Here is an 11,071-nt window from a genome sequence, read left to right on the forward strand (position 1 = left end):
CGTAAAAATATATTCATCTTCTCTGAAACTTTTGCACAAAAGCTATCGGTGTATGTAAATCTTCATAAAGCTACTCAATATATTCACATACACGGAAAAAAAAACATCTAACTTGGAAAGCTTGATTTAGATTTATTGAGCTTATAGACTTATTTGCAAGAGTCAGATTTAAAGATTGAGATCAAACAAAAGGTAAACGCCATATATTAGGAATTTTGAAGACAATGTCTGGGAAAATCAATCAGTCATAATGTATGTTGGAAATTTGGGTATTAAAATATAGTAAAATGTAATTTGGGTAACTTGTGAAAATGAAGGGAAAAAAAGAGAGTTTATAATGACGTTTACTGTAGAAGTTGCTTTGAATAGTAGAAATGATGAATTGTAATACGCTGCACAACATGCAGTGAAAGAAAAAAAAAAAAAATTAAAACATATTTAACAGCGAATTTTTAAATTAAAATTATTTAAAAACACGAATACTTTATGAGTACCGACACCAAAATTAACTTTTGTTATTCAACTCTTTAATTAACGGAACAATATATATGTTAAAATTTTCAAACAAAATTTTAACAGAAAATTTCACTAATTTTTCTTTTTGGTGTGAGGTTGATATTTTAATTCAACTCTTCATCTTTTTTCCAAAAAAAAACCCACACACCTATATATATAGGTGGCATGGGTGGAGGAGTTTCTTTTGGACTCATCAACCCTTTTTTTTAACACCTAAATATTCATATATATATATATATATGTTTATCCTTTTTAATTATTATTATTTAATAAAATAATTTTATAAACCAATTTAATTTTAAATTAAATTTTACAATAATCCCAATTATTATAGTAGTCACATATATTATATTATTACACTAATAATATAATAACTAAAATATAAATATTAATTTTTTATTTTAAAAATAGAAAAATTTAATTTATCTTAAATATTAATTATATTCTCGGTACTAGCAAAGAATATGATAATATTATATTTAGACCAAAAATTTTATTTATTTGATTAAATTAAATTCTCTAATTTAATTCTCAAATAATTAAAATAATTAGTATATTCAGTAAAAGTCAGAACACTCGTTAGTGTGTGACCCATAGGTTTAACACTAAACTGGTAACAAATTATTCAAACTAATTTACTAATTAAGGTTGACATTTAGCAACACTTTTTAACATTCGGATAATATGAAATGAACAATTACAGAGATTATCTTATAGAGATTATCATATATATATATCAATCTTTCCGGATCATTAATATATCATTTTGATGATCCAACGACTAAGAACATTTTAAATTAAATCATAAAAAGTTTACTCTCATTATCAAGATCTCAATCTTGATGTAAAACTTATAAGTTTAATTATAAACTTTATCACATAAATTAAACGATAAGATAATAAATATAATAATAAAATACTATTGTCATATATTAAAATAAATTGTTAAATAATAATATATTCAATATATTTCACGAATAATTGGATCGTAGACATAACACTTATATCCCCAATAAAAAATGCCTTTTAATTTGAAATTGGGCTCTACCAATTTGTACTAACTTTTTTGGGTTTCGTTGATTCATGCGTGATATACATTATATATCTATATATAGCCTTTATAACCGCCAATGCCCTCTTCACATATTCTTCTTTTTCTTCCTCACCTTCATTCAGAATTTTCATCTGAACTAATATTCCCAATTCTTCATCACTGACTTTAAATGACTTAAGAACATAAATTATTTGTTCAACACCCTCTCTTAATTTGTAATCTGTACCTACTTTTTAATTTCTTTAAAATTTTCTATTGAAATTATTTTAGTAAAAGTTCTACTAAATCCTCTTTGATACTTACAAACTCTAACTGAGTTGGACGAGATTTGTATAAAGTAATGTTATAACTTAATATGTTTCGTTCTATTATGAAAAATAAAATTTTTTATCATGATGATGGTAAACATATTCTCACAATAAATAATTATTAGATCATTTTCTTACTGTTGCAAGTCTAATAAAATACTTCTTAATCATATATTATGCTACATGATGCATGCTGCATTAGTTATTGTTATATATTCTGCTTCTACTAATGAAATAACTATTATTTTCTTTTTCTTTGATGATCACCAAACTAGTTTGGAGCCCATACAAAATAAATATCTAAATATACTCTTTAATCATGAATCGAGCCTGTCCAATCACTATCAATCTAGGGAACAAGCTTGTTTTCTTTTTTCCTTAGCATAATGAATTCCAAATTTCTTCATGCATTGTATATATCTTAGCATTTGTTTTGTTGTTGCATAGTGGATCTTACTAAGCTCTTGTATAAATCTTTAGATTAGATTGAGTGCAGAAACTATAGTTGGTCTAGTGTATGTTAAGTAAATTAATGAACCAACTAAGCTTCAAATAATCTTTTATATGTCTTTGGTGTATCATCATTTAGTTGTAACTTTTCATTTGTTAGGAAATAGTTAACATCGGTTGCAATTACTTTATATCGAGTGGGGCATGATGCTCACTAGATAATGATATTGGGAAAATCTATAAGAAAAATTAGTTTACAAAACAATCACGCTCAACACTCACTCACGCGTTTTACTCAAAATTAGCTTTTACCCTCTTTTAAGATCACACTCTCAAGTCTTTTACCACTCAATCTTGATGAATAAAAAAAATAAGTTTTTTTTTATTGACACAACAAAGAATTTTGATGAATAAAATTATAAATATATAAGATAAGAGGCAAAACGATAACAAAAGCAAAATTTAAACATATAAATTAAAGAGTATCTTTATTTATTATTAATGTTAAGAAGCTAGAATGTGATCACCTAAATGTAAAGGAACAAACAGTATAACAAAGAAATAAATTAAGAATGCAACGAAAACGATATGAATATAACGTAGTGAATTCGATTTAACTCCTAATGAGAAACTGAATATACAAACCTAAATACTAAAATCTAATAAGATACAATTTAATATAGTGATTTTCTTTTATGTTATATAATGTGATGTATGTGAAGTAAAGTGATGATTCTTGCTAATTTTAATGTGGATAGAATTTGATTAGTAACTACGGATTAAATAACAAGAGACAAAAATAAAGTTATATAGACAAATTTTAAATGACGTGAATAACTATGATAAAACTATTTGAACAAGTTGAGAACTGAATAAATTAAAGAAGAATAATAATGAGCTAACTTGGACATATTATAAATTGATAAGAATATAATTTGAATTGATCAACTTAATGAATATTAACTTGGACAGAATTTGTTACGAGAAAATATACCTTAATTTGATGAAGGGATATTGATTTTGGTCAACTTGAAGCAACAATAGAATGAATTAAATTGATCAATGTGAAACAATAAACAAAAATTTGCAATTATTTAGTATCATACAAGATTAAATGAATTACATTAAAAAAGAAACCAAATTAGCAATTGATGAGCATTATGGTTTGGACAAGATTTTAACTACTAATTTTTTTTTCTCCATGGAACAAACTAAGATAGAAACTTAAGAAAAAAATAAACAAAGCAACTAAGAACAAGAAAAAAACTGAATTTGTTTAAGATGAATCGATTCAGGTTCATCGTGAGAATAAAAGAAAAGAACACAAAATAAATAAGATACATTAAGGTTTATTAAGTGCTTAAGCTCTTATACCAATTTGATGTGGAACCCTAGATTAATATGCAATCTAAATCCACACATACACAATTAGCATTAAAACTTAAATCTAAACAAACCCTCCCTAGTTTTAATTGCAATTAAAGTGATTGGAATGAAGAGAAAATGAATAAACACAACAAAAAAAAAAATTCAGTAAATTGAAACCAATTATTACTGTAACAAGAAAATTAAAGAAACTCACAAATTGCAAAGATAGTCTTACGCCAAAATTATTTATCAATAGCATAATAGAGAAAATAAACATAAGAGAGTTTTATATAGGGAGTGTCACACTAACCTCAAATCTTAGAGTGGGAAATAATTTTATTCTTTAAATCTAATATACTTCTAAAGCTAAAACCCAATCCTTATAAGAAAAGGAATTATTAATTCGTGTGGATTAGTGAATTCTACATGACTATTAAGTCTCATCTAGCCTAATTAATCTTGCTTAGAAATAATTTATGTATTATAAGATTCCACATTACACATAAAAAAAATCAATAAATCTAACTAAATTTTTAACCAATAAAAATATGACCAACACGTTAATGAAGCACATGCATGGCATAAGACTACTTAATTAATTAATTGGGCTTTATTTTTCATGAATTTGAGCTTCGAATTTGACCCAATGACTTGTAGAAGATTAAAAGGCTATTTCTCCATGTGACTTAGTAAAACATATGCATGACACATAACTATTTAATTGATGTGATTCCAGGAGGTTTAAACTTAGTTTCAAAGATGTAATTTCACATCAAGGAGGAATTTCACGGTGATAAGGATTCTAACGAGATAATTACCCACGAGTTTGCAGCCAAATAGTGGATAGCATGTAGGCGCAGTGCACGTACAGGAAAAGGAAAAATCCTTTTCCCACAAGGATTCCTGCAGGTCCCACCCCCAAGTAGAATGGACTGAGATAATTCAAATAAGGCCTGAAGCCCATGAAGAGACCCACTGACTTGGAAAATCACAAGGCAAGAAGAAAAACCTACTTTTGGCCCAACCCAAGAAGGTCCCAAGGCCTCACGACCTAAGAGATATTATGCCAAGACAGGCTGCACAAACCAGCAACTTTGCACACATATGTGGGCATGCACATGCATGAGAAAAGAAGACTCGCACATGGGGGATGTGTCACATGTAAAGGAGTATATAAGGCATGCGAGAGAGTTGTGTTCGCGTGCATGTGCACAAGCACGCATTAGTATTTAAGACTTCAGATAGAAATATGTGATCTTACTACGAGTCAGATTAGAAAATAAAGATTTATAAAAGGACCTTACTCCTTAGGTTATAATCACAATTTAACAATTCAAGAATTCAAAAAATTAATGAAGTTCAAGTTTTTGTTTGCTTCTTAAAATTAGTTTTGTTAATTTTGTGAGTGTTTTTCAAATCTTCAGGTTAGGAAGCTTTCAGAAGTTTTGTTGAGTTAGGGAATTAGGATTGACTTATCGAGTAAGTTGTGACGTCTTTTCTTTTTTTTTTTTAATAATTTCTCAATTATTTTGATTATTACATTCTCTATTGGTGAGTATAGATTTAAGTAGAGAGGAAAATTAGGTGATTGAAATCTTCTAAACATAAGTAGTGTGAGGTTTTAGGAGTATTACGATCATTTCAAGTCATTCCTGGATCATTAATTAATTAATTAGTTTTAGTTTACATGAATTTGAGCTTAGAATTCGGCCCAATGACTTGTAGAAGATTAACATGCTACTTTTCCATGTGACTCAGTGAAATGGTCCACTTCTTTTATGGCTCTCTAAAGCTTTCCTTTTTTATTAATCAATTCATGAATATAATCTTGAAAGGATTGCTTGAGTCTCTTGTCCATTGATCTAGTAAGTGATGCACTTGACATAATGATGTTTGGCCCATGTGATCAATATAGCCCATATACATCTTAGGTTGTATTCATACCATACTTGTATTCATATTAAACATTTTGTTCAACACTATGCTTTATGTTGACTCTATGCTCATCACCTTGAACACGTGTTTTATTATGCTTTTTTTTTCTTGATCTCTATCATATACTCTCATGTGATGTTACTATAAGGATAATGAATCTTTGTAGCTTGTGTTCAACAAATTTGAGTACTTATCTCAAATCTCCTAATTGTTAAAAGCGAATTCATTTTGTTGTGCTTGAAAATCGCTAGAGCCAGTGTCATCCCTTGCATTCAAATCTAAAGTGACTCTTAGCTTGTCGCCAAGTTCATCAACCAAGATAGTAAAGTGTCGTTCAACTGGAAAATAGAAAAAGTAATCAAAGAATTTAGAATTTTACAAAGAGAGTCTGTTTTTCATATAATCAAATGCAAGAAAGCCCTTTGTATGTAAAATAGGACTTGCGCTCAGACTTTTTAGAGCCTGAAATGCTTATGCTATAAACTTAATTTTTGAGTATTTTAATCCTTAATATTTTACACTTAAAAAAAGAGGGTAATGTCAAATAATATTATTATATTTTTATTTTATATCAAAATTATACGGTACACTTATAAAATGTACTGCACAATTAGGAAATGACATGGTTTAAGCACAGTTTTGTGTAAAAAGTAACATATAAATAATTTGATTTTTTTTTTTAACTTTAAGTTTTGATTTTGATTTTTTAAATATTTTACAATTTTTTTGATAAAAATAAATTTGACATGTGTTAATTTTCTTAATTATATGGAGTATTACGTAGTTAAAAGAAATTAAAATTAACGACTATCACAACACAATGAGTTATTTGATCAAGATCATAATTTAATTTGCAAATTGTTATAATTGTAAATGTATGATATGATTTAATATAGATGTAGAATATAATGATGCATTTTGATGATACCCTTATAATTTTCGCTTTTTAATTTTTTAACTGTTTTACTCGAGTGTAAATTATTTAAAAAAAAAAAAAAAAAAACAAACAAACACGAATACAACACAGCACATTGAGTATAAAACTGCTGCTGTACACGCAGGTACAGATGACAACCTTGATTGACGACCGAAGAAGAAGCGAATAGTCTCTCCCTGCTCCAAACTCTCTCGATCTCCGTCTGATTCGATAGCCAAGATGAATGACGCAGATGTCTCCAAGCAGATCCAGCAGATGGTGAGATTTATCCGCCAAGAAGCCGAAGAGAAGGCCAACGAGATCGCTGTATCCGCCGAAGAGGTACTATATCCTCTCATCGATTTTCTCGATTTGCTTTCTGTTTCCCCTAATTTATTCGTGTATCTTACCGCACAACTACTCAATTTCAGTATCTTTCAATCTCATTGGTCTCTGTATATAACTTATAAGTATATCTGTGACGGCTGCGCAGGAATTCAATATCGAAAAGTTACAGCTGGTTGAGGCAGAGAAGAAAAAGATCAGGCAAGAGTATGAGAAGAAGGAGAAGCAAGTTGAAGTTCGAAAGAAGATGTAAGTTTATTTACTATTAATTTTCAATTTCACTCCGTTGCTTTTTCTTTTGCTTTCTCATTAAAATATTTTTAGTTCATGGTTTATTCAATTAACCTGTTTATTTGTGTATTTCTTTGGGCGGTTGCATGATCTGTGAAACTAATTTTGAAATTTGTTTGTCTTTAAATTGACATCATGTTATATGTTACTGGACTTGTATTTCAATGCATTTTTACTGGATTTGGATTTCGATGAATGTCTACTGGTTTATAGTTTAAAACCTAACTTGAATTGATAATAGATTTGAGATTTAGAGGATTGACTTGCCTTAGTGTAAGATATTGGTTTCAGCGACTTTCAAATTCATATAATTCCATTGGAATTATGATTAGATTTTTACAAAATGCACGAAACTTGGCTGATGAAACTGGAAATTGGAAAAGTTCCAATTTCTTTATCTTATTAGTGAATTGGAAATTATATAAGTTGATGCAAGAGTGAGGTTCCTCTTGGTGCCTGAAAACAGTTTCTTAAGCTCCCTTTCCTAGTTTTCATGTACTTGATAGTTAAAAATGAATAGAATATTTAGAAAATGGAAATAAAAATACAGTATGGGTTTTGAAAACAATAAAAAGTGACTTTTAATATTTTCTAGAAAATTATTTTTTAATTTATACTCATAAAACTATATGGACATAAATATGTAAACATGCATATGTTGATAAATATACATAGATACATACTAATGTATGAATATCTACACATACTCTTGTAGAGATGCATATAATATATATGTAATAACTAAATGCATATAAACTATACGCATAAGTATATGTACGCACATATATATATACAGTGCAGAAAAAATGAAAACTAGAAATATCATTTGTTGTTTAGAACCAAGGAATATATTTTCTCATTGTTCTTGTTGTTTGTTGTATGTATTTCTTGCAGCGAGTATTCCATGCAGCTGAATGCCTCTAGGATCAAGGTTCTTCAAGCTCAAGATGATATAGTTGGTAACATGAAAGAAGAGGCATCGAAGGAGCTTCTGCATGTGAGCCATGATCACCATGTGTATTCAAAGCTTCTGAAAGATCTTATTGTCCAGGTCTGTGAAAACATTTGCTTATTAACCTCTTGGTCATGGTTGTCAGGTTCTGATCATTTTGGAAATGTGAACTGTTTCTGTTTATGGATGATCAGTTCCTCGGCATGGTCCAATGAATTATGTATTACCTACAGATACTTTCAGGGAAACGATTGTACTCTGTTCTGCTATGAAAAAAAGGGTTCTTTTAAGTCTATGCATATAACTTCTCAAATACATCAAGTAATTTGTCAAGGATTTACCAACTGTATTTGAGATTATGAATCCATTTTGCTGTCATTTGGGTTGATGGCTTGAATTCTTTGCAATCTTGGTAGTGGTAATCTGTAACTGATTATGTTTTTGGAATCAATGCTTTTCTCTCTTTTATACAGAAACTAATGTTTTTCTTTCCTTCTACGTATGCTTTGAGAAAGTCAAGGACTTATATGACTGCAAGAATTTTCTCGCATGTCTTGCAGTGCTTGCTTAGACTGAAAGAACCTTCTGTCTTGTTGCGTTGCCGTAAAGAAGACGTGCACTTGGTAGAATCTGTCTTGGATGAAGCTAAGGATGAATATGCTGAGAAAGTAAATGTTCATCAACCAGAGATAATAGTTGACCACCATGTTCATCTTCCCCCTGGTCGTCATCACCACATCTTCCACCATAATTCTCATGGACCTTTCTGGTACTCATTTCATTATAATTATGAATTCTAAGTGGTTGAAAGGAATGTTTACCATCTTATAAGTAATCTTATATGGGGGTATTTGCTATATTACAACCGCCGCTGGCTGAGCTTGTGTTATGCATAGCCTATACAATAAGACCATGCATTTCTATTTGGTTAAGTTTCCTGTTTTACTTGCACCAAATACTGCTTCTAGGGTTCCTTAGATATTATAGAGTAATTGTTGTGCATTTGTTCCCAAATCTGGTTTGAAGCTATTGAATTTCCTTTCTTAATGTGTTTTCCTAACTCTTTGAACTGCTCTTCTATTTGGTTAAGTTATATTGCTGTTCATTATGGCAAGAATTGGAATTGTCTCACGAATGTTTATCTAAAATATGTTCTTTTTCAATGGACAATGCATTAAGAAAAAGGATGAGAGGACATAAATCAGACACAATAAGGATGCAAAACAATGCATGTTGTAAGTACAGGGATAGAGTAACATCATACTAAGAAGATATGCTTAGTGCATCTGAAAAATCTGAAAATGAAAGGACACCGGGTGACAGAATGAGATATATACCTCTTTTGATCATAAAAAAGAGTTATGCAATGGATTGATGATAGGATATTCTGTTATTTTGTAGTGCTGGAGGCGTTGTTTTGGCTTCCCGTGATGGAAAGATTGTATGTGAGAACACACTTGATGCTCGGTTGGATGTTGTCTTTCGTAAAAAACTTCCAGAGGTAGTTTGCACTTCATATTACAATTTTTTTTTTCTTGATTTTTGTTCTTGCATTTCAGTTTCAATATTGCGTTTGTGAGATTAAGTCCAGTTCTTTTATCTGATAGCCATTTTGGATAAGGAAACAAGAGAATAAGAATTATTGATGCCAGAAATTAAAATTTACTTATTAATACTCGGATTAGGAGGCCTAAAACTAAATGTGGTCTGTGCAGTCTTTTTTGTAAACTTAGGTCCTTCGCCAACAAATCCACCAAGAAAAAGACGTCCTTTTTCCTTTCTTTCCATTTGTCGTATTTTGTTAGTTTTGCTTTGACTTCAGGGAGGATTAGAAGGATCAGAATTTCTTTTATGAGTCATTGCATGTTAAATTGAAGTCATAAATTGTTCTGGTTGGGGATTTGCGTGCCCCTGCTTAACGCAATTTGTGTTATATGAGATGAATGTGATCAATTGACTGTCTCTTGTTACGGCTTCAAATCATATATTGATAAAAGTTGTAGGGTTGGTTCGAGTCAAATATTTGCTCTGTTTAGGGCATGTTTTGTTTGATTCAATTTCTGTTCTTTTACCACTCAAATAGATCATATACCATTGAACTGTGATCTAGAACTTTGGTGGTAATGGAATGGGAATGAAATTGAACCACATGGGATTCTGTCATTTAATCCTTTTTGTGAGAGATGTTTAGAAATGTGTCTTCAACTGCTCTTAGGGCAGCCAACAAGGTGGCGTTTAGCATTGGAATTCGGTTCAGCTTAGTGAGGGTTAAACTAGCATGTTTTTTTATATTATAGTTAATGATGGAAATGACTTATTAGATCTTTCAATTTCTTCTTTATAGTATAAGCAGATATGATTTGACGAAACTAGCAATCAAGGTTGTCTTTTAGTTTCCAGCAAGTATTTGCTCTGCCATTATGTTTCTGACTTAGTTTAGTTTCATTTTTCTCATTGCAGATCCGGAAGTGGCTCTTCAGCCAGGTTGCTGCATGAAGTGTTGTACTGGATTGAATTTGTTTTGTTGGCCCAGGATTATTCTAATCCAAAGCTTAAGACTTTGGTTGTTGAGCATGTAGTAGTATTATATTGGGCAGTTAAGCTGTTCGTCTGTGTATTTATGATTTCGTTGTTTGCAATACCTTTATTTCATTTCTGACTCTAGAGCTTGGCGGAGTACTCTTTTCAACAATAAATAAAATCTGTGTTTGTTGCACGGGTGAAGTAGGAATTTTAGATGTTATTAAAAAGATGAGTTATGTTCGGAATATACGTGCTTAAAAAAGTAAAATTTATTGATTCACATTTTAAACATAAAATGAATAATTGTAAAAAGAATCTGATAGCATTCGTTAGTTCTTGTTTTTTTTTTTTTTTTTTAAAAAAAGAAAAATATCCTGATGATGATCTATTATATACATAATAAAAAAGTAATA

At 29.9% G+C, this 11,071-nt stretch overlaps 1 protein-coding gene across 1 annotated transcript; it reads left to right on the top strand.

Moving 5' to 3' along the window:
* Positions 1-6,678: 6,678 nt before the first annotated feature.
* Positions 6,679-10,851, top strand: LOC110809449 (V-type proton ATPase subunit E-like). Its single transcript, XM_022035291.2, has 6 exons — positions 6,679-6,889; positions 7,041-7,141; positions 8,078-8,234; positions 8,696-8,904; positions 9,537-9,636; positions 10,596-10,851. The coding sequence occupies exons 1-6, from the start codon at positions 6,788-6,790 to the stop codon at positions 10,629-10,631; spliced, it is 705 nt and encodes a 234-aa protein (XP_021890983.1). The 5' UTR covers positions 6,679-6,787; the 3' UTR covers positions 10,632-10,851.
* The last annotated feature ends 220 nt before the right edge of the window (positions 10,852-11,071 follow it).

This window comes from Carica papaya, chromosome 4 (assembly GCF_054855325.1).
Source record: "Carica papaya isolate Zhongbai chromosome 4, ASM5485532v1, whole genome shotgun sequence".
In the NCBI taxonomy this organism is placed as follows: domain Eukaryota; kingdom Viridiplantae; phylum Streptophyta; class Magnoliopsida; order Brassicales; family Caricaceae; genus Carica; species Carica papaya.